The sequence below is a fragment of the Cricetulus griseus genome, chromosome 8, assembly GCF_003668045.3.
Source record: "Cricetulus griseus strain 17A/GY chromosome 8, alternate assembly CriGri-PICRH-1.0, whole genome shotgun sequence".
NCBI lineage: Eukaryota > Metazoa > Chordata > Mammalia > Rodentia > Cricetidae > Cricetulus > Cricetulus griseus.
In genome coordinates this window covers 35,956,847-35,981,526 of record NC_048601.1, presented here as the reverse complement: position 1 = coordinate 35,981,526, position 24,680 = coordinate 35,956,847, and the positions used below count along the sequence as shown (strand labels likewise).

The window sequence follows — 24,680 nt, the reverse complement described above, 5'->3', positions numbered from 1 at the left end:
TAACTCCAGGATCTCAGACCCTCACACAGACATACATGCAGGCAAAATACCAATGCAAATTAAATAAAAGTAAGTAAATTAGTTCATTCCCCATAGAGAATGTCTCTTGTCTCTCAGCCAAAATACACAGCGGGAGGACTTAGGCCCTGCCCCAAATGATGTGTCAGACTTTGATGATTCCCCCCCCCCATAGAAGGCCTCACCCTCCCTGGAGAGCAGAAGTGGGGCTGGGGTGGGGTATTGGTGGGGGGCATGGGAGGATGGGAGGGAGAGGGAACTGGGATTGATATGTAAAATAAGATTGTTTCTAATTGAAATAAATAAAAATAATAAAAGTTTCTAGGTCCAAGAGTTACCCCAGAGCTCTCTTCTAGTTGCTCCCCTGACAAATTGTTGTGGTTACTTCATGACAATCTACATGCCATTCTCTAATGCCAACATGGACATTCAAGGATCCTGCCTTCCTGATGTCGAGAGTATGTCCCTTAGTTAGGGGTCAGGCCTAACCCAGTGTGACCTTCAGGGCTCTCTCATATACTAGGGGAGGAGATTGGGGGTTAGGCTTCCTGGTCTGTCACTACTGTGGACATCTTTGCAACTGTACTCTGTGACTCTACTCCAGTCTCTTCATCAGGAAGTTGTTGATTGCCATTTACAGTAATTGCACAGCATATAAGTATGCCTGTGTGCTAAGCTTACTCTTCATATTAACTCTCCAGTCTACAAATGAAGAAACTGAGGCTAGGGGCTGGGGACAGAACAATGCCCAAGACCCAGTGGCTGTCAGTAGCTGAGCTAAGATGTGAGCCTCAGCAGCCCAGAGATCTTGCAATGTGCACTAGCTTGTCAACATGTCTGCCTTCATCACTAGATACTGCTCTTCCTGGAGGCAGGCAGGTACCAGAGTCCTTTGGAGAAGCTCGGGAATTAGACTCGAAATGGATGGATGCCAAGACCCTCATTACTTTCCTCCCCCTTGTTCTCTAAAACTCCTATTTCTATTTCTGGCTCCTCTAACCTGTTTTGTGTGCTGTTTGAAGTTGATCCTGATTGCCACCCCCTCTTCTATGTTTATTTTCCTCATTTCTACCATCTCAGTTCTCACTGTGAAGACAGGCAACATGTTATGTGTTAAAATTATAGAATGATTCTGAATTTCCAAGAGAGTAAATGATGTTGACATAAACCTAAACACAGGCTTCTTAAAAATTGTTCTATCATCTTGTTTTTTTGAAGCTTTTTGATTTAGTGTACAGAGAAGAGACTTTGCTTAATGTCATTAAAAGTGTCACCCGCAATGGACGGTCCATCATCTTGACAGCGGTCCTGGCTCTGATCCTGGTTTACCTCTTCTCAATAGTGGGCTATCTGTTCTTCAAGGATGACTTTATCTTGGAAGTAGACAGGTTGCCCAATGAAACGGCTGTTCCAGGTGGGTTTGGGATCGATCCTCTAGTCTTTTTTAAATGTTAACAGGATTATAACTGGACTAGAGTGAACACATGACATTAGCAGACAGATATCTCCCTAACACCAGAATATGAAGTATGAATATAGGTCATTCTCATGTCATTCAAAAAGTGATGTTCACTGCAGTGTGAAGTCGGGAGCAACCTGAATATAACGGGCCATTCCACTGGATTGTGGCCACATCTATGAGGTAGAGTTCCCCACACATAGGGTGCATCTTTATACACCTTTACAGACAAACACTGATAACATGAGAAAACACAGAATAGCAATAGTAAGATCACACTTTTGATTGAAACATTTATTTATTGTTCTGTGTTTGGAATTTTATGAGACAGGGCATCATAGAGCTCAGGCTGGTCTTGAACTTACTGTAGCCAAAGATGACTTTGAGCTCTTTATCTTCCTGCCTCTACCACCCAAGTGCTGGGATTACATACATACACACCACACTTGAATATATGTATATTTAATGTGGACAGACAGACCCACACATTGCTAGCAATGTCTATCCCTGGGGCTTGTTTTTTAAAAAAAAAAAAAAAAAAAAAAAAAAAAAAAAAAAGAGTGTTTTACAATGAGCTCCTGTATATATAACAAAACTGGAAGTGATTTCCTATTTGCAAATGGTAAACAATGATCCATATTTAAATGATACCTGTGTGTTCTTTCTCAGAATAGCTGCCAATGCTTAACGAATAGCACCTGGTTAAAGGTAGCCAGGCTGTCTGAGTCCTTGGGACAAACTAGACTGGCTATGACACGCCATGCATGACTGCCTTCTCCCCCAATTGTGTATCTGGATGTTCAACTTAACTTCAGCCTTCACTTGACACCAAGTGGCACTTAATGTCACCTACCTTCAGGTTCTGAACTAAACCAGCCTGGGCCTTGGGTGTCATTCATGCCCATGTTGCTTTCCGGGCAGGCATGATCCAGATCTTGCCGGAATCTGTACACCCAATAGTATTTCTCTTAGAGTTTCAGATGTTTGTCTTTAAAGTCGGAGAGGTGCTATTTAAGTGTGATACTGTTAGTAAGCCTACAGAACTTGACATTTCTGGCTTTTTTCCCATCCAGCTCACCAAATAAAAGTGTAAATTGCATCTGTGCTTTGAATTTATATGCAGTATTGGAGGGTGTTATTTATGTAAAGGATTGTTTAATCAGCCGTGAACTGGGGACTTCAAACATTTTAACCATATGCTGCCAGATTGTTCATCACAAAACTCCCTTCTCTTTCCCAGAAACTGGCGAGAGTTTGGCAAATGATTTCCTGTACTCGGATGTGTGTAGGGTGGAGACGGGGGAGAACTGTACCTCTCCTGCACCCAAAGAAGGTAGGACCGAATGGCCACCAGCCCCAGGTAAATATCAGATTCCTTCGGTGACTTAGGTGAGGCAGGTGGCGTTGGAGCAGAGTAAAGCAGAAATACCACTCAGGAGTGAGGCCAGCAGAACAGGGAAAAAGTTGGAAGAGTGAGGGAGATGAACAGAAAAGGAAGCCACGTGTGAAGAAACAAGCTGCAGATTTGAGCGCTCACTGTGGACAGAGCCCATGTGGTTCTGTGGGAAATGCCAATGGAGCCGGGGGGAGATGGGCAAATGAGTGATCTTGGAGCCAAATGCTGCTTCAGTAAGGATGCCATTTAGAAGATAGGCTGGCAGCAGAGAATTAAAGTAAAGGCGCCACAGCGGAAACCGAGGATTCTTAGGCAAAGGAGGGGAGGAGGATATTCTAAAGGCTGTATGGTAAAACTCCTTCATAGAGGTTATGGTCATGTGCAAGAGAAGCAGCAAGAGATGATTCCAGAAAGCCTCTTGATCTTGTGTCAGGCTACATAGGTGAAATGTTCATGGATGCCCAGAAGCTACAGCAGTGGGGCGGTGCTGGCGATTTTCCTCAGTGGGAGAGCACTTGCCTCGCACGTGTGAGGCCCTGCCTGGATTCAGTCTCCAGCAGGACAAAATCAATAAATCGAAATGAAAGACTAAGAGGGAGATCTGTGTTTTAGCAATGCAGTGAGAAGGTAGCAAGGCAGGCTGCAAAGTGAGACAAACAGCCCCTAATGTAAAGCCATGGATGCCATGGCCCCGAGGTAAGATCCAGCCATGCTTCTGTCCTTTGAGCATGCCCAGTTGGGGACCTGGCAGATACCTCACCTGAGAACCAAGATACCTTCTTCTATGTCTAGGCCGAATATATTCTGTTTGCAGGTAGGACTACACAACAGGGGACGTATGAACCTCTGTAGACAGTACCCACATGGCTTGAGAAGTTAGCAGGGTTTAGTAGTGGGAACAGCACTGTACGAATTCTGCCAGCACACATCTGCCTCTTAATTCCTTAGTTTTATTTCTTGGGCCTGCCAGCTGGAGAGATGGCATTTGGGAAACATCATTGTAGAATCACAGTATCTCTTTCCCACTCCTGTCTTAACTATGTTATGACTCGCCCTGCTCACAGAGCTGCTCCCTGTGGAAGAAACGGAACAGGATAAGGAGCACACGTGTGAGACGCTGCTCATGTGCATTGTCACCGTTCTGAGTCATGGGCTGCGAAGTGGGGGTGGAGTAGGAGATGTGCTCAGGAAGCCATCCAAAGAGGTAAACGGATCCCAGGGGAAAGAAAGGGCACAGGGATGCGTGGGGGTGGCCAGTGAGGGTGCACTGTGCTGGTGCTGAGTGTAAACTGTCAGTGTGGATGATGAGCTGGGAGTGTGACAAGCCACTGTGCAGAAGCTAGTTGGTGCCCCTCCCCACGCATGCCCACTAAGGCATGTTAAGGCTCCACAGCAACTTTGTGTTTCCTTACCCCCCTGACATAGGTCTGCTTTAATATTAGACCTGGCAGCCCCAAAACACTTACAGACCCTCCTGGTTGTGTTCCTCCGGCACTGGGAGAATTCACAGCATAGACCCAAGGGATCAAATAGAGACATACTTTGGGGTTTTAAAATGTGATGCTCAATGTAACTCCCACCCAAGTGGACATCTGTCCAGCTGGAGCTGGGCTCTGACCTCTTCAGAGCCAAGGGCAATGGGGACACGGCCTCAGGGTGACATCTCTCATCTACAGGAGCCTCTGTTTGCTGCAAGGGTAATCTACGACCTGCTCTTCTTCTTCATGGTCATCATCATCGTCCTGAACCTGATTTTTGGGGTCATCATTGACACCTTTGCTGACCTGAGGAGTGAGAAACAGAAGAAGGAGGAGATCTTAAAGACCACATGCTTCATCTGTGGTGAGTATCTGCCGCACGCAGGCACGCATGCCACTGGCTAGCATGGCTGAGCACGTGCACACATGGTGATGGAGTGGGTACATAACAAACAGCCTGTGGGCTGGGACACTCACTTCATTCTGTCCTCTCTTGGCAAACAGCAGAGTTCTGTTAAGCCTGTCTTCTGCTGGGGAGTATCTGAAAAGCCAATAAATTCTGTGCAGGAGTTTGTATATATACTAGGCAGTTTGCCTTAAGGAATTGAATTCTGGAGAGTAGAAATGTGGCCGCACATTTAAGACAAATGTATCTCACGGTCTTTCTGTGTCTGAGCATCCTTAGAATCCCCTGGTCCAGCTCTAACTCACCTAGAAAGAAGAGCTATCACCCTACTGCAGTCTCTACTGGCAGGATCGGGCTCCAGTGGAAAAATACCATTAGAGCTGGGCATGGTGGCACCCACCTGTGATCATAACACTTGGGAAGCCAAGGCAGGACAATTGCTGTGAGTTCAGTGCTAGCATGACCTCACTGCAACTTCCAGGTCAACCTGGGCTACCTAGTAAAATCTTGTCTCAAAGAGAAGAGTGGGAGAAAGGCTGGAGAGATGGCTCAGAGGTTAAGAGTATGCACTGCTCTTGAGCATAACCCATAACTTCGGCCAGCCAAACCAGCTGGTGGCTCACATCAAGTTCTAACTTCAGCTCCAGGCAATACAACACTGTGCTCTCCGTGGGCACCTGAACTCATATGCACATACATATAAGCAACACTAATGGACTCAGTAGGTGGTGTTTATATATTTATCATATATGTATATAGTGTGTGTGTGTGTGTGTGTGTGTGTGTGTGTGTGTGTGTGTGTGTGTAATAAAGGGCCATAAGTTTGAGGGGTGGTATAATTTTATTTGAATCCTAGCACTCAGGAAGCAGAGGCATGTAAATCTCTGAGTTTGAGGCTAGCCTGGTCTATATAGCCAGTTCCAGGACAGCCAGGGATACATAGTTGAGACCCTGTCTCAAAATAATTTTTTTTTACTTCATTTTTAAAATAAAGAAAGGAAAAGGTCTCTTAAAGGCTTGGACTTGGTGCATCATACCTGGCTCTCACCCAGCCTCAGCTGCTGACTGGCCCAGCACCTGTGCTCAGTCATTTACACTAACTGAAGCATTGTCCCCACCTGTAAAGTGGGTGGTGTTCTCTGCCTCACTGTGAGAATTAGTAGGGAGGACTTGGATAGGCTCCTAGCATAGCCCCCATCACGCTGCAGGCTAAGTAAGAACTGCTGCATGAAACGAGTAATTCCAGAATTTAAGAGGAGGCTGAGCCAGAAAGATCATGGGTTCAAGGCCAGCCTAGAGTACAAAGAGAGTTTGAGGCCAGCCTGAGCTCTATGAGATCCTTTCTCAAAAACAAAATAAAAATAGGCTCATGGGATCCCAAAAATGTCACTAAAAGAATACTATAAGTAAAACTACAGGAAAATATATGCAGATGCAAACTAATCATGTGGGGACCTGAAAGCCGAGTAATCATTTCAGGATTATTCATAATATATTTACTAAATTGATGAATTCCTTCCTAGTATATATACTAAAAAAATGAACTTTTTCTTTTAAACATTTAGATTCTTTAATTTTTAGCCTCTTTGAGACCTATTTTTTAAGCTTTTTATTTTGATATAATTTTAGTTACAGAAAAGTCATAAAACTAGTACAAAGATTTTCTCCCTGCTCTTAAGATTCTCCTAGTTTTAGACCAGTTCTCCTTTGCTTTATTCATACACACATGGCACTCACTTACACACTCACACACAAACTAACCCCCACGTGCACCCATGCACACTCACACAGTTTTTCTGAGCCATTTAGCCATTTCAGTGTCAATGCTGACACAATGCCCTTTTGTTTCCAAACATTCCTGTGTGTCTGCTGAGGTCAAGAACATTCTCTTGCATGGCTGCAGAATAGTTACTGAAATTGGGAAATTAAAATAGAGACAAATCTGCCTGTCTAATTTAAAAACCCCACCCTTCATTCCAGTAGCACCCTTCGAAAGTCCCAGGCCATGTGTGGCCTTCTACCTTCAGACCCCTCTTATCTCCATGGACATTTCTGAGGACTGTAAGGCACTTACTTTGTAGGATGTCCCTCAATTTGAGCTTCTTGGAAGCTCCCTTGTGGTAGAGCTGAGCTTCTGCAATTTTTCATCACTTTTTAAATTTATTTTACATACCAACCACAGTTTCCCCTCCCTCCTTTCCTTTGGTTCCCTCCCCTCTCCCTTCTCCCTTCCCCATCCACTCCTCCTCCCTCTCCATTCAGAAGGGGGAAGGCCTCCCATGGGAATCAACAAAGCATGGCTGAGGCAGGACCAGGCTCCTCCCCTCTGCATCAAGGCTGAACAAGGCCTCCCACCATAGGGAGTAGGTTCCAAAGAGCCAGCTCTTGCATCAGGGACAGGTCCTGGTCCCACTGCTAGAGGCCCCACAAAAGAGCTTCTGCATTTTTTTATATGACTATCAAAGACATGCTCTTCTGTCCCTCTCAGGATGCCATACCCAGGGGCACATTGAGCCAGTCCCCTTAGAGCTGCCAATACTCACTTTGCACGCTTGGTTATGGACATAATTGGCATGTTTCCTCAATCAGAAAGTCACTGTATGGCAGGATGCTTAGAAACTTTTAAGTAACCTTAGTATCCCTCACAATGGACTTCCAGCCCAGCTTTAGTACCCAGTGATGATCCCTGCCTCATGTATTTGTTTTCTGTTATTACTGATTCAGTCCGTTAATTGCGAGATAGCATCTTACTATGTAGCCTAGGTTGGCTTTGAATTTATGATCCTCCTGCCCCACCCTCCCAACTATGGTAATTACAGGTATGTGCCATTGTATCTGACTCCAATTCGATGCTCAGTTTACCCTGAATTTGAACAGTGAGAACCCTTCAGGCTGGCTTCTGTGTTCTGTCATGTCATATTTTTTGTACTTTTTATATTTTTCTGGCAGTGTAAGAATTTCTGGTCCCAGACTTATGCTTTTCCTGACCCAGCCATACAATCAGCCATTTCTCCATATGCCCAAGTTGTTCAATAGTGAAATGGGCATTTAGTAGCCAATGTCTAAGTCCTCATTCCTATTGGTGGCCACTGCTCCAGGCCTAAGCTATTAATAGGAAGTGGTTGTATGTTTATACTTTGGAGTGTGTGTAGAGACACATGGAAACGGATCCGCACACACCTACATCTGTCTCTCTAGCTTCATATATGTGTGTGTGTGTGTGTGTGTGTGTGTGTGTGTGTGTGTGTGTGTGTGACTAAAAGAAGGCTACCTCTAATTCTAACTCAGAATTACAGTGTCTGTCTATCTTCCTTACGCTGTATATTTGTGCTCCGTTCTTTTAACATGAGGAATCCAAATCTCGCTAATGGCCTGAAATATATGTCTTTATTTACCCAACTCCAATTTCATATTGACTAACCCAAACCTCTACAAAATATAGTTGCCAAACAGCATCTGAAATTGGCTTAAAGTTCCCTTCACCATGCCTACATTTTGACATTTACCTGGGAGAGGGAGCTTAAATCTGATCTCTTCCTGTATCTGGGCCTAGCCCCATGTTCTCACCCCTGAGGGTTCCCATGAACCCACGAGGCAGCCAAAGCACCCGAAAGTTCAGTAGCAAAGGGAAGAAGTGGTTTTCAGATCCAGATCTTGAGAGTTTGAAGCAGGAGGACCAGGAGTTCAAAGTTATCCTCTGGCTACATAGTGTGTTTGAGGCCAGCTGGAGCTACATGAGACCCTGTCTCAAAACAAAACAAAACAAAATAAAAAACAAAACAAAACACTAAAGTGAACCCTGGTGAGTCAGGCTCACAGCCTGTATCCTCCTGCCATGATGAAAGTGTGTTTCAGCGCCGACAGACTCCAACTCTTTGCGCAGATAAGCCCAGACAACTGGCTATACTGACTTTCCTCTGCCATGACTGCTCAGTGGGAGTCTGAGATGTTCTGTCTCTTGTTTTAGGCTTAGAAAGAGACAAGTTTGACAACAAGACCGTCACCTTTGAAGAGCACATCAAGGAAGAACACAACATGTGGCACTATCTGTGTTTCATCGTGCTGGTGAAAGTGAAGGACTCCACTGAGTACACCGGTCCAGAGAGTTATGTGGCAGAGATGATCAGGGTGAGTGAAAAGATGCCCTGAAGTGCCCTTGGCAGCAGGGCAGCCATGGCAACCACTACTCTGTCTTCTTAGCTCTAAGTATGGTTCTAGTACCTGTGGAGGAGCCAGCCACCTACCAAAAGCCTATTGACAGAATGTCAGTGCTATGTACACCCGTGTTCTCTGACACCCATCCTGAGCCAACCATTGTCCACATGTTCCCAGGGAAGGGATGCTAAGACTTGAAGAAAACTGACTCAGAGCTGCCTAACAACTAGGCTAGGGTCTTAACCTACCTCCCAGCTTAGGATCTGTGTCAATCTGCCTCTCTTCTTGATATCATTTGAGGCATCTTACACACCTAATGATCGGGAGGCGTAGTTTTCAGCATGACTTGTTTGTTTGGGCTCAACTAGCCTTTCTGGGAGGTGTTCTGCTAAGTATCTGGAAGGGATCAGATGAGGGAAAGAAGCTGATCCCAGATTAATCTTCCCGCTGATGAAGTGTGTATTTCTCTGTCCCAGCAAGGCTGCTGCAGGTTTTTAGATCGCTCTTCTCCAGCAGGGTTCTGAGGAGTCACCAGACATGTGCCATGAGAGTCCCCAGCCTGCTGTCCTTGATAACATATGCTTTTCTAATTCGTCAAAATGTGCAGGGGTATGTGACAAAGCCAGGAAGCATGAATTGTAAAAGCAGTTGACCCTTTGTGATGAGCCCAGGCTCACTCCGGAAAGGGCCACTGGCTCTTGAAAAGGCTCCAGGATTGATTGCCCTCCTGAGTGCTTTGTCTGACACTGAGTTTCCCTGACCAAGCTCTGTTGTGGTTTCTGTGTGTGTAACTTTTCAGGCTTTCCATGTAAAGATGTTCAAATCGGGTCTGTCCCAGTGAGCAGCACTGTGCACACGCTGCAGTGATTAGGGTTAGGTGGTTGGGGTTTAAACTGCACTGCAGGCAGTGCCAGTCACTTGGTAATACTTCCTGTACCCCAAATCCTACAAGCTACATGGATTTCTGGCGGAGGGGGTCGGGGACTACCATATGCACTTTGACATCCTTAGGGTCTGTATTAGTTAGTCCGTTCATGAGGGCGACCAAATACCTGAAAAGAAGTAACTTCAGAGAGGAGTTATTTTGGCTTACAGTCCATCATGGCAGAGAAGGCATGAAGGCAGGAGTGAGAGGTGATTGGTGACATTGTATCCATTGTCACGAATGCTGTTTCTTTGCTTGCTTTCTCCTTTTTCTTCAGTCCAGGACCCAATGGAATAGTGCCACCCATGTTTAGAGTGGTTCTCTCCACCTCAATTAACTAAGTCTAGAAACTTGCTCACAGAGGTCTGTCTTCTAGGTGACCTTACATCCTGTAGTTGACAGCCAGTATTAACCACCATGGGGTGTGATCCATGTTTCACCAATTTTAATGCGCTTAGAAATCTTCTGGGGGTATAGTTATAATTCCAGTTCTGACTCAGCAGTCACAGCCAGGATTTAACCTCCACCACCACCACCTTCCTGGGGTGCCAACACCCTTTGAGTAGTAAGAATCTAGCAGAAAACAAAATACACTGATGTAAGCAGTTATCATCCAAGGGCCTGGATGGCTCAGTGGGCAAAGTGCTTGCTGTACTGAGTCCCTGAACCCAAGTTCAGATCCCAAGCACCTATGAAGAAGCCAAACCTGGTGGCACAAGCCTATGAATCCAGACAGGCAGATCCCTGGAGCTCATTGGCTAGCCAGTCTCGGTAATGAATGGCATCTGCATTGAATAAGAGACTGTCTTCGGGCGTTGGTGGCGCATGCCTTTAATCCCAGCTCTCGTGAGACAGAGGCAGATGGATCTCTGTGAGTTCAAGACCAGCCTGGTCTACAGAGCGAGTTCCAGGACAGCCTCCAAAGCTACAGAGAAACCCTGTCTCGAGAGAGAGAGAGAGGAGAGAGAGAGAGAGAGAGAGAGAGAGAGAGAGAGAGAGAGAGAGAGAGAGACTGTCTCAAAAACTCATGTGAATCCTGGCACGATGGCTCAGTGGGGAAAGTCTCTTGCCACCAGGACTGATGACCTGAGTTTAATTCCTCAGACCACCATGGCAGAAAGAGAATTGATTCACATGACATGTGCACACACAGATGACTAAAGAAATACATGGTAAATGAATGCTTTTAAGGAAGATACAAGGGGCTGGAGAGATGAATCTGTAGTTAAGAACGCCTGGTAACTCCAGTACCAGAGGATCCAATGTCCACTTCTGGCCTCTTGAGTACCAGGTGGGTGCTCAGACAGACATGCAGGCAAAGCACTCATACACATAAAAAAGGGAGAAGAAGGAGGAAGAGGAGGAGGAGGAGGAGGAGGGAGGAGGAGGAGGAGGAGAAGGAGAAGGAGAAGGAGAAGGCTGCTTTTTAAAAGGGTGGAGAGCAATAGAAGGCACTTGATGTCAAACTCTAGCCTGTGTACATGACACATGGGTGAGTGCACCCCCACACATGTGCACACAGAGAGACTGCAATCAAGACAGGGTATATGACTGCTGAGGAAAAATATTGCCAATCCTTTCTGTAGGTAGCTCTCTCTGTGTCTAAGGTCCTTCCACATCTAGCATTATATTTGGTCACTGTAACTACCCTGCATGCGGCACTGGGATAGGGAATGGTCTGCAGTAAGGGAAAGGAATATCACATCATGTTTTCTGAAAAGGGGCTGAACGGGATGGGAGGGGTAAGGAGAGAGGAGCCCCAGGTGAGCAGAGAGAAAAAGGACATACCATCAGGAGTGAGCATTGTGTAGTTCTTTCTTTCATCACGGTGACAAATGCCTGATAAACAACCAAAGAAGGAAAGGTTGGTTTTGGCTCAGTTTCAGAAGTTTTGGTCCATGGTTAGCGGGCTCTCTTGTTTCAGAGTTGTGGTGAAGCAGAGCATTGTGGGGGAAGGGTATGGCAGAGCAAAGTTACTCCCCTCGTGGAGGCCAGAGAACAGAAAGAGATCATCCTTTAAAGGCCAATTCTGGGCCAGGAAGATGGCTTAGTGAGAACCTGAGGTCAGATCCCAGCACTCACATTAAAAGCCAGGCTCAGTGGTGCATGCCTGTAACCCTAGTGCTGGGGGCACAGAGATAGGAACATCCCTGGAGCTTGCTGGCCAAGTGGACTAGACAAGTGACGAGCAGCAGGGTCAATGAGAGACCCTGGCTCAAAATATATGTGGAAAATAATGGAAGAGAAATGTTCCCATTTCCTTTCTGGTTTAGGGCTACAAGCCTGACCAAAAGGAAAGGGCATATTTGGCTTACACTTTCAAATTAGTCTATCATTTCACGCAAGAACATGAAACAGAAACCATAGAGAAATGCTGCTTGCTGCTTTCCTCACAGGCTCATTCTTACCTAGCATTCTTACAGCCCAGGACTACAAGGCCAGGAATTGGTGTTGCTCACAGTAGGCTGGGACCTCCTACATAAATTAGCAATCAAAGAAATGCCCCCTAGGTATGCCCATAGGCCAACTGGACCTGAGCAGTTCCTCAATTGAGACTTGCTTCTCGGGTGACTCTCAGCTGTGCCAAAGTTGACAGAGCTAACTATGACAACACCCATTGACAACCTTCAGCCTCAATGTATACATGCCCAGGTGAGTGCACATGGGCAAACACGAGAGAGAGAGAGAGAGAGAGAGAGAGAGAGAGAGAGAGAGAGAGAGAGAGAGAGAGCACAAAATACATAGTGAAATTCCCAATGACCTTCTTCCAGCTACCTCTGGAAATTTCTACCACCTTTAAATGGCACCATCAAAAGGATCGATCATTGGTTTAGACAGTGTTCCTAATCCAATCACTTCTCAATGATTAGCTATTGCAGTTGGAGACCAAGCCTTTTCCACACGAGCCTTTGTTTGGCACTTCACTGGTTCTAGACCCAGGATAGATGTAGGTGGAAGTAAGGCTGGGGTCAGTACCCGCCCACGCCTCGCTTAGAAGGTGTTAGGGCAGGTTTCAGAAATCACCTTCTGTAGCACTCGATGGGAGGCAGCTGGCAGGCTGCTGGTGAGACCTGTCAGGTGGGAGCAGGCCAAGTCAGCCATTTCCCACGGGGTCAGGACACTCTCCAGGGACATCTGCCCACTGGTTCTCGTCCTCCCATGGTTGACACTGGCAAATAACCCTACATTTTATCAGCCTACACACTGCCACATGCATGTATGATGACCTGGGCTTTTCTCCTCTCTAAAGTGTCTGGCTGTGCCCTGTCTTGACATCTTTCCAGGGCTGATTGTGACGCTTTCTGTTAATTACCTTCTGTTGTAGTCATAGAAAAGTCTGGGGCCCTTTGGAGCTTCTGTCTCTATCATGGAGACTTAACTGAAGTCTCGTGAGCAGTCACTTGACTGGGACTAGAAGCCAGAGTGACCTCTTGTGTACTACACACCCTGGTCAGAGTCCTGTGCATTTAATGCTCTGAGGACCTGGGCATTCATTATGCTTCCTGTCTGTGCTCTGATTGGATAAGATGTCTTGTCCGAAAGCATGGAAATCTAGGGCATCAAAGTCTTTTGTGTGTGTGTGTGTGTGTGTGTGTGTGTGTGTGTGTGTGTGTGGTTTTTCGAGACAGGGTTTCTCTGTGTAGCTTTGGAGCCTATCCTGGCACTCGCTCTGGAGACCAGGCTGGCCTCAAACTCACAGAGATCCACCTATATCTGCCTCCCAAGTGCTGGCATGCACCACCAACGCTGGGCAATCAAAGGCTTCTTAACTCTCAGTGTCGGCATTACTGGGGAGCCTGTTGCTTTGTGCTCTGAAGATGGCACAGAAGAATGTTAGAGGCACCAGCCAAAGGCTTTTGCCAGTGCTGTTTGTAGTGGCCACTCAGCTTGGCGCACATGAATCCCTGACACAGAGAATTAGACATGGCAGGATCTGACAGTGCTCAGCTTCAGCAGTCAGGGGTGTCAGTCCTGGGCCCTCGGAGCTGTAGCAGAGCAGGTCACATGCCTATGTTGTAACCCAGTGAGCTCATGCTGTGTGGAAGCTGCTACTGTCAGGAGGAGAGGCTTCCCAAATGACTCCTCTGAGGCAAGCCTGTAAGGATTCAGGCATTATACTGGCCTGCCCCTGTCACCTGGCAGAATGCACTCAGGCAGTACCCAGGTCAGCCCAGGGTTCCATAACTACTAGTCTGCATGAAGGTACAAAGGACCCCTTTAAAAGAAAGACCCCCCCACCCACTTATGCTCTCTTTTCCCTCTTTCCCACTTTTCCTGTCTCTCCTCTCTGTGTCTCTTTACCTCTTTTCTCTTTCCTTCCCCCTTCCCTCCCCTTTCTAATAAGACTTCTCACTTAAGCTCTGTCTGCCCAGCATGTTTGTGTGGTCCCTATTCCTGTCCCCATCCCTGTGTCCCGTCGTCACTCCCACCCAACCCCTCACCCAGCCTGCCATGGTCACCCTCACCTGCCATGGAATTTGCCAATGTTCCCCACATGCTTTATTCCTGGCAAAGCCTCCTACTCACTGATTCTGGGCAGGAAACCAGCCTGTGTGACAGGACAACCCTTGGAGACTGTTACTGCAGAGTAAAGGACAGAAAGGGGACCACTGACAGAGATGGAAAGTAAAGTCTGGGAGGACTCTCCCCTCTGTACACTGCATGTCTTTGGAAGAATCTTTGAAAAAGTCTTTTAGTGGTACGTGGTCATCAGAAAGAACACCATTTGCCGGATAGGGGAAGATGATGTTTAAATCGTCCACTGTTCTCCTTTAGCCTACTGGTTAACATTCCAGGGCTTCTAGAAGATGTGTTCAGTGACATCTGCTAAAAGACCATGCAGGAGACCAAGTGGAAAGCCTCAGGTGGTCATTCACAAGGTAAAAGAATTTTCAGTACCTCAAGGACAGCACCTTGCAGACAGAAGTCGCAGGCCTAGAAAAATGGGCCTTGGCTCCCAAAGCTAGCATCTGGTTAGTGGATTATGGTTTAGGGAGAATGAGAGTTGACTAGCCATGAATGAACATGGATAGGTAGGATGAGGGTTGCCTGAGTGCAAGCATAGGGCCCCTTTGCCTACATTCACATCTCAAAGGCACACTTCTCTTTTTGGTTATGGCCAACCTGCATAAAAACATGACAGTCAGGTATGTGGTGGCTCACACCTGTAATCCAAGCGCTCCTGATGTAAAGACAAGGTTTCAGCAGTTTGAGGCCAGCCTGGGCTACATGAGACCTTTTCTCAAAACAAACAGTCCCCCAGGAGACAGGCTCACTAGGTCATCTCTATCACTTTTTCTAGTTCAGTCGAGAAAGGCCCACAGCTAGGATAGCAAGACCTTTCTTGGCTGTGAAGAGCAATTGCATTTCTTGCTATCCCTGGAAGGAACAGAAGAAAACTATCTTGCAATTGAGCAATTCTCAGCCATTCATCCACACATTAAATTTCATGCAAACATAACATGACAGAGCTCCTCATCTCCCTCCTTGTGGTCTTCTCCTCTCTCATTTCATTAGCGCTATTCTGACAAAGCTCATCCTCCCCAAGGATTGGGTTTGGGACATAAGATCCTGGTGTGAGTGCCAGCTCTGCTTCTTCATAGGCATGTAATCCCCAGCAAGTCATTGGACCTCGCTGACCCATTGAGCATCTGGTGTATAAATTTGTTGATGCCACCTCACACATCCATCTGGGACTAGACAGATAAGACCAGGAGGGTGGCAGGAAGGTGTGGAGGGCAACAGCTGGCTAGCACAGCAGCCAGCAAACAGAGGGCCCCAGAGTGACAGAATACCTGCCAGGAGCATTCTTGTAGTTCCATCCCTGTGGTAGATGCTTGGCTTCTGACTTGTTGTCACTAAGCCATCCTGACTTTAATAGCATCCTATGTGGAAGATCCTGTGTGCCTTCCCCCTTTCTCCAGTGTCGGTGGGGCTTCTGTTGATTCAGAGAATGGTCTTGGGGTTTAGGGATTGAGTCATGGGATTACTCTTGGTTCACTAGTAAACCTGACCCTTGGTTGCATCCCCTGATGCTAGGTGATGTTGTGACTCCAAGGGCTGGAGAAACTTACTTTCTTCTGTTCCCTGCCCCCTATGATGCAGATGCAGCTTAATATATAGAAATGATGTTGCCTTCATCACCTCAGTCCCCAGGCAAGGGGACTGCAGAGTGACCTCACATAGCCCCTGGCAGCTCAGATTGGGGAAAAAAAAAAAAAAGTAAGGTTGCCTTTTCTCTTCGGACTCCTGTTAATGGTGACAGGTTAAGGAGTTTGATTAGTCTGGATCTACATATGCATTTCCACAGTCATATGCTACCTGCCCATTTGTATCATTCTTACATCAGTGGCTTTGTTCTTTGGACTGAGGATTTGTGCTTGTCTGTAGACGATTAGTTGAAAGGTGATGCTAATTGGGTAAGGATCCACTCTGAACTATTTGCCCAGAAGGACTTGAATACTACATAAACGGGGGCATTACAAGTAAGAGACAAAAGTATGTGATGCCCAGAAAGATGCGGTAGCCCATTTTTCTACTGTATTAAAAAGTAGAAGCCTGAATTCTTCTTGAATGTTAGAAGCACAAGAAACATTAAAAGCAAGAGTGCTTTTTAAAAGGATTTGTTTTGCTAACTAAACATAGATTCACTTATGTATCTTGAAATTCCGCCTCGTAGTCTTAGGTTTTTTTTTTTTTTTTTTTTTTTTTTTTTTTTTTTTTTTTTTGTTAAGTGTTTCTGAGTGAACTGAATACTGACTAGAAGTGGGGTGACTGGATAGAGTATCCTGGGCTGTTCTGAGTGCTCCTCTCCTTCATGATAGATAGCATGGTCATCTAGGACCCAGAAGTGGCTGAGGAGAATGATTCCCCAGGTCAATGACACTGCTGGAAGGATGCTCTGTGATGGCAAAAGCAGGGCTGATTGAAAACCATTGCCTGTCCTAGGTTGTCATTAATCAACTTGTATGAGATGCACACTCTATGTGCGACATCTTGTTTATCCTACAGTCAGCATGACGTAAAACAGTTCGCAGATGAGAACCTAAAACTCATAAAGGTAAATCAGCCTCTGCAGGGTCATACAACTGGAACAGAGATGCTGAGCCACAGTTCAGCCTCAGCTTGCCCCAGCCCACACATCCAGGTACCCTGGCAGGTACGATTTTGTCTGTGCACCTGCACACAGCCCTCTGGGTCAGGAGCCTGCAGCCTTTGTCATCTGGCTGCCTCATCCCCCCCTAATGTATGGGATTAATCACTTTTGAATGAGGCAGACAAAGCCCCTTGGGGAGTTAGGGAGGAGAACCTGAAAGAGGATCTCCTAGGAAATATGGGCTGGCTAATGCATAAATCAGCAGGCCTAGAGCTTTGTGGTTAGATGGGGTTTAGTTCTCAAAGCTGTGGACAGCCAGCATGGCTCCCAGGTGACCACCTCAAGTGCCAGAGAGTGTAGAGATGACAAAAGGTGAGGCTGAGAGTGTACAGCTCTTGTGAAAATTCATCTGGAATATATGATAAACACCTACCCTCATTACACTGACACCGAAGAATATTCCTTGGTGGCCAAGTCTGGTGGGGGCAGGAGAGAGGGGGGGGAAGGCGGCTAGAGGAAGCATCAGAGTCACCAAGCAGACCAGCTTCCACACCCAGGTGACTCATGTCCAGGAGCTTCACTGAGTGACAATTAAACAGGAGAATGTCTGATCTGCCATCCCTTAAGCCCCACGCTGACTCTTTCTCACAGCTGTGGACTCTTCTCTGGTAATCCCCTCTCAGGTAATCAGGTGCTTCTGCCCAGCAGGGGAGGGGCCGCTAGCTTTGCATTGTTGGGAAATGCTTTTCTTAAAAGCCTAATGAGATTGGTATCCAAAAAGCAAGGTGAGAAGCTGTTTGTTTTTTTCTTTCTTTCTTTTCTTTTTTTCTTTCTTTCTTTCTTTTTCTTTCTTTCTTTTTTCTTCCCCTGAAAAAGTCTGCTCCATGAATGTTCCAAGCGATTAAACTGTATTAGCCAAGTATGCCATAGGAAAGGTCTCTGAGGGACCGCAGTGAGATAACTGGAAAGCAATAGGAGAGCTAGCCCCAGCTTGTTTGTCTGTAGTTGATAAGAGACGCCGGAAGCAAACAGTCAGAAAGCAACTGCTAGCAAGGTTGAAAGATCAGAATGGGAAGTGAGTACCCGCCTCTGCCTGTGTGTCACTCCCTTCTGTTGTAAAGCAGGACTGGCCGAAGTTTTGTACTTTGCTTGACCTGAGAGAGTGTGCTGCTCTGTGATCTGCAGCCCAGCACTCATCAGAGACGGTAGCTTCTGCCAAGGGTAGTTCAAGGACCGGCATGGAAAGGAGACTCTTTGTGGATCATAGCTAGATAAGATCAAGGCTCTGGATGTCTGGAAGAAAGGGCTTCGAAGCATACGGAAATGCATATAAAATGTCCAGGAAGGACTCTGTTAGGGAAATTAGAATTCACGTGACTTAATATTGGAGCCCCTGCTGGCCATGTAGAGTACATAACTGAGGGAGCAGAGTCTGACAGAGCTTGCAGCCAGCTCCACCCTGACCTGTCTTGCCTGAGTTTTCACCTACTCTGCTGTGGCCTGGCATTGGGAATGTGACATTGACACCCCATTGCTCCATTCAGGTATACATTAACGGGTTTGGACTTTGATTATGGAAATCAAGGGAGGATGCTTGGAGGAAGGGAGTGTCTTGATAAATTCCTGGGGCAGCAATATCAATGTTTCAGTATCCCCAGTGCCATAGCAACAGCTTTGTGCCTAACCTGGGAGGCCACACGTATTGGTCGAAAGCCCTCAGATGCCATAAGTGAGGAGACAGCTTGTGCTGCCCTCTAAATATGATTCCCAGAATGCCTCCTGGAGTTAGCTGACACCATGGCCAAGTTCAAGAATATCAGGGTGAAAGAGAAGTGGAGAGGGATTTGGCACTGACTTCTCCGTGGCTGGAAACTGTGTGTCAGCACCATTCAGCGCGCCTCCCAGCCAGCCAGCTAGCTAGGCTCTCACCCCACCCTCTGCGCTTGAGCTTGGGTTCCTGTTGGTGGCAGCTGCACAAAGCGCTTGCTGAGCTTAAGTTTCCCCACCTAACTTCATAACATGTTCTATCCTCTGGTGTAGAGGAGGTGGGGCCACCACCTCCTTCCTGTGCATTTCATGGACACCTTTCTGTGTGCTGGGAAACACGCAGCATCCGGACTGCAGTTCTGCGTGCGGCTCCAGCATGCTCTGGATTTTCCATAGTCTGTATGCTAAATGGGTTTCTGACAGAAAGTGGAGCAGGAACCATCGTCTGCCCTAAAGTATCTGAAATGCTGAAGGAAAGCGTGGGGAGTGGGGACCTCCTGACTGAGACTCTGGTCTTCTAGGCTGCAGGGTGTGAGAGTTGTGCCAGCAAAGGTTCGATAGAGCCATGGAGAGTGCATTTCACCACCCAGGAAAACATATGGTTATATGCCTACAATAAATATCCACACACGTATCACCCAACAAGACAGATGTAATAAACTCAAAAAAAAAAAAAAAAAAAAAAAAAAAGCAAAAAGCAGCCACCCTCCTGTGCTTTCCTCCACCCACTCCATGGGGCTGCCACGAATCCTAGCAACATCTGTAACTCCTTTCACTTAACTCTTACATTAATTCCTGGTGATTCTAAGTACTGACTTTATCTGCTAGAACCAGGCAGTAGTGTCCTATTGCTACCATGGGTGTGTAGCCATTTAAAAGAAAAAGTCTATAAAGAGGTATAAACCTCAACCTGAAGTGGACCGTCTTTAGCTAGTGCATACATTGAAATTTCTTTAAGACCTGTCTTTTTAAGGTGAAGCTTCCTTGAATGCCTACAGAGAACATGGGGAAGGTAGGAGAATTTGAATATACAGAGGTCACATAAGTGGAAAAGGACCCTGGGTTGTCACAGACCTTTCCTTTAGTGTCTGTTCCATAAGGAAGAAAAACTTGGCAGTGCTGGGGTAGGGTGGTGTCTTATGTCCTTGTTAGCTCTGAAACTCTATGACATGACTTTGAAGGTGGTGTCAGGGATGACCTGTTTGATCAAGCTTGTGACCATCTAGAGATTGGGACTAGGCATCTGATAGGTAAGCTCGGTCATGCATTCTTCATAGGTGGCACCATCCTTGCAAACCACTTTGGGTCAGTGGATGCAGACCAGCTCTTCAGTTCCTTGAGAACCCTGTGGGCAGTAATAATGCTAGTATGTTCCTAGCCTGCCCTCAGAGTAGCTACAGAGCAGTGACCCTGAACAAAGCTTAAGTCTTCAGTCTTCAGTTCTATAAACCTAGTTGAAAGCACTCAGAAAGAACACCATGGTACATGAAACAGCTATTAGCTGGTGTGTGTGTGTGTGTGTGTAGACAAGGTCTCACTATGTAGACCAGGTTCTCCTTGAACTCAGAGAGACCTGCCTGCCTCTGTCTCCCAAGTGTTAAGTTTAAATGCTTGTACCACCACACTCAACTATGTCTCTGTTCAAAGGTGAATAGATGTGCTTTCTCCTGAAACAAAGCAAGATTTTAGGAAGTCAGTTATCAAAGTAAACATAAAACAAACCATGTCAAAGTTGAAGACTCATAGACTATGGAAAGAATCAGAAAACCAGTGAAAATTGCCAAGATCTCTATATACAACTGCAGGAATGTTGTGGCCAGTTCTCAGCTAGTGGAAAATGCAGGGGAAGATGCCTGAGTAGCATGTCAGAAGCCAGCTTGGATGCTGTGTTCAGGAAAAGGGTAATTTCTGCCAGATCGTTTCTTATTAAGTCAAAAAAGGGCCAGCCCTGCCTTGCCTGGCACAGGCAGCTGTCCCACCTCCTCCTCTCTGACCTCCGGCTTGCTCAACGTGGCAGCGCCAGGGCCCAGGATCCAGGAGTGTCACTCCCCGTGGTGAACTCTGCCTTCTCACAGTCCCCATGGATGCCCAGGGAACACTTCACCTGTGGCCCCAGATTGACTTGAAAGGGTGATTGTGCAGCTGGCTGTTGGTAGGAATTTCATCAGAAATGGGTGCGGTTCTCTCTGCTGGCACGAGCTGGCCTTTGTTGTGCTGTATCATCCAAGAACAACTCTTAACTGAGTCTAGGAAGGGTAATAGGTCACCACAGCCCAGCTGAAGATTATATAATGTGCCTGTTTTGGTAATGTCATTCTGAGCTCACAAGCAGCCAGCCTGACACCTCCATTTGGGAGCAGCTTGGACAGCCCTCTCGATAAAAGGGTCTCTGAAACCTTATCCCAAAGAAAGAAAGTAATTTAGGTAGGCGTCAAGTTGATATCTAGGTTATGGCCTTGCCTCTAAGTGAGCTTCTTGACCTGAGGCCAATAACACTACTGATTTATAATGCTTTTGCACAATACCATCCAGTTTGGGGGACACATTCACAGTCACCAAGTACAATAGCTGGTGATTTCTTTAAAAAGAGAAAGAGAGGAAACCATGAGCTACATGAGCTAATTCAATCTGTCCTGTGTGCACAGAGAAAGTAGCCTCTAGCTGCCTAGCTTCTGATCCAGGCCATTGCTCTACCTACAGTCACAAATCTATGGTAAAGTGTATAGAAACTATGAAAGAGCCATCAATGTCAGTATGGTTTGGGTTGGTAGCTTATTTGGGGTAGCAATGAAATTCCAGGTAGAAGCTCGATTTTGTTTTTCAGTTAACAACTTTATTTTTTTTTTAAATTTTTTGAGCAATTGTAGGTTTACAGAGAAATGGAGCAGGAAGTACATTTTCCCATGTGTCACTTCTCACCTCCTCCCTTCCTAACTTCTCTCCAGTTAGCCCAGGTAAAAATGTGTATTACTGCAAGGCAGTGGTGGTACACGCCTTTAATCCCAGCACTCAGGAGGCAGAGGCAGCCTGTTCTACAGAGCGAGTTCCAGGACAGGCTCCAAAGTTACAGAGAAACTCTGTCTCAAAAAAAAAAAAACAAAAATGTGTTTTACTGAGGTGCATCTATTGCAGCTGACACACAAATACGGTGACACTGTTATGAAAGTCATAGTTTGCATTAGGATTACTCTTGGTGTTACACCTCCAGTGTGCTTAGACAAATGTGTGGTTTGTAATTACAGAATCCAAAAAATAGCTTCTCTGCCCTGAAAACCTCCAGCCTTACCTGCCCCTTCCTTCTGAGCCTGTAGCATCCACTGATCTTACCAGCACTAAGTTGGAATATACTTTTTAGGGGTTTATAATGGATAAATTTCAGAGTCACCAAGCATAAAGCAAAAATGTACTCTAAAGAATAATTGCTCTCTTCTTCAGTGTAAATGATCCAGCCTTGCTCACCAACAGGGCAAATTGATTCCAAATCTGCCTAGCACCCTACATGTCTGTTTGGCAAAATTATTACCTCAGACTCCCTCCTCCTCTAAACATCTGAGGGGTGAAGAGTGAACTCAAGCCTGTTTCGGTCTTGTCTCTCTTTTTGTATGGTAAAATACATAGAGATGCGGCTACCGTCTGGGTTGAAGAGAAAGTCTTTGCACCTAGAATCTTCCCAGAGGGGTTATTTGGGAGTAAAGCAACAGTTCCATTTTCTAGAACTTGTCCTCTCTTCCATGACCCATGTGTTTACCTTTCACCGCCCCCGTCACGCCCCCACCCCATGATCTAATCTTTCTATAAAAGAACAAAGGGTTTGGTAAGTAACCTCCCCTTGTTTAGGCAGTAAACAGAATTCTCTACCTGAGCAGGCTCCCTCTGAGGAGGTGATGGGTCCTCCCAAGTCTTTCTCAGAACAGCATCTTCACTTGAACCTGGGAAGAAAACACCTGCTTCTCAGAACAATTAGCATTTGCAACCTACAGGCCATCCTCCTGCACTCCTGAACGCCTGCCCGCCTCTGTTCTTCCTCTCCTGGCTCTGCTCCCCGCCCCCGCCCCCGTACACACACACTCCCTCTTTCCAGTCAAGGACATGCTGAAGTGGCTGGTCAGTGCCACCCCCGTGTCTAAAACTTCAGTGTTTGCCTTTGGAGGGACTTTTCCAACTTTACCTAGAAAAGAACTAACCAGAGCTTTAGCACTTGTGGTCAGCCTGCTTCCGGCTGCGGCTTCAGTTAGTCTGTGTTCTCTGACAGAGGAAGTACTTGCAATGATGGGAACTGCCTGACTGGATTGTGGGAGGACCAGGGCAGACGGTGCCTCATAGCATTGGCATGTGAGATGCCAGCAGCAAACCCAGTGAGGAGAGCAAAGAGGGTTATATCAGACCCAGAGGGGCAGATGCTGTGTAACACCCCACCCCAACTACATACACTCCCCACAATGCGAATTCATTTATAAACAGAATGTCGTGTGGTCAAAGATGACTTTCCCAGAAATGCATGAAAAAAAACAAGACAATGGCATGCTTTAGATTCTGACTAGACCTCAGGGTGAGAGTCTGCAGACATGGGTGGACAGGCCTTCACACTCTGGCTGGAGAGTTGTGGGTGACAGCAGTTGTGGATGACATAAAAAGTCACAAGATTCGAATTCACCACCACCACCGACACCCCCCCACACACAAACACACAGCGATTGGAATATTCTGAATATTTTCTTTTCAAATTGATTCTCAAATGTAGATCAGAATCCTCTTGCTGAGAAACCTTACACCAACAGGAGCTGACCCTACTGAGCCACATGCAAAACCACCTGGAAATTGAGAAAGAGTTTGGCTAGAATTGCTAATTAATTTTAAATACTGCGTAATTGGAGATTTGACCTAACAGCCATTGATTAATTAAAATATTGGTGGTACCAAAGATCTCACATTCAAGAACCCATTCATTTCAGCGCAGAACAGGATAGGGTCTGCCCACCACAGAACTCCGATCTGTTCCACTGAGCTTGTCTTGTATGGGTTTTAGTGGGGTTCCTCCTACCCAAGTTTCATGTTACAAATAAAAGGAGGCAGTGAAGGAGAATTTACAGCAAAGGGTCTAACCCAGAAAACCCTTTTTCCTACCTTTGCATGGAAGACCTCATAAGAAATGGAGAGTGAAGGTTATCCCAGGGTTGGAACTCATGACCCATAGTAGCCCACAGCAAACGCATGGCCTTTCATTGTAGTGATGGATGCTACCTAAGTTTGAAAGAGTGTTCCACATCACTCTTTCAGTTTACTGTGGTTTAAAGATGCATTATCTCTGTGGGTGGGTGGCTGTATGGCCTCCTTGAGTAGGGCCTTCATATCCCATGGTCACAGGTGTTCCATGTGTGGAGCAGGGAAAACAAAAAGTAAAAGTTGAGTCTCAAAGACTCTTAGGTGGCAGAAGAGTACATTTTGCACGTGTTCAATGACCTTCCTGCAGTCACTGTTGGAGGAGGGTGGGAATCCCATGCGCTGCAGAAAGTGGGAATTTGCCGTAGCACAGTCTCATTGTAATCTGTCACTGTTCAGTCATGTGTTACTGTTCCCTAATTTCAAAGCTGTGTGCACACCCATGCATGGATTTTCTGGAGTCTTCTGAACACCTCATTTACATGGACTCTTTGGAAATCTGTCTTCTCTTTTTATAGAAGGTTCGCTAAGCAGATGAGCACATGGGGGATTTGAGAGTGTGACCGTAGATGAGCTCACTACCACTCTGGCCTTGGAGCATCTCTTTGCACAGCAATAAGTTAATCAGAGATGAGCCTGCGGCAACTCGCTGTGCTTGCTCCACATATAGTAGGGTGGAGTCTCTTCCCTCACATCTCCTTTCCTTTCTTTTCCTTCATTTCCTGCTTCACACTTCCTGTCTCTTCCTATTCCAGACTCTCCATCATGCCACTATACACCTACATACAGTACAAGCTACCTGGCTTGTCTGCTCACCTCC

At 46.3% G+C, this 24,680-nt stretch overlaps 1 protein-coding gene across 12 annotated transcripts in view; it reads left to right on the top strand.

Annotated features, from left to right (window-relative positions):
• Positions 1 to 24,680, top strand: part of Itpr1 (inositol 1,4,5-trisphosphate receptor type 1) — a 342,412-nt gene that overhangs the window by 305,501 nt on the left and 12,231 nt on the right. For 7 of the 12 annotated variants that reach the window (XM_035448428.1, XM_035448429.1, XM_035448427.1 and 4 more), the window contains 5 exons: positions 1,237 to 1,432; positions 2,718 to 2,837; positions 3,938 to 4,077; positions 4,550 to 4,715; positions 8,725 to 8,885. In XM_035448428.1, coding sequence (XP_035304319.1) covers positions 1,237 to 1,432; positions 2,718 to 2,837; positions 3,938 to 4,077; positions 4,550 to 4,715; positions 8,725 to 8,885 — 783 coding nt within the window. The remainder of the gene's footprint in view (positions 1 to 1,236; positions 1,433 to 2,717; positions 2,838 to 3,937; positions 4,078 to 4,549; positions 4,716 to 8,724; positions 8,886 to 24,680) is intronic. The other 5 variants (XM_027429028.2, XM_035448436.1, XM_027429027.2 and 2 more) reach the window with 1 other exon arrangement.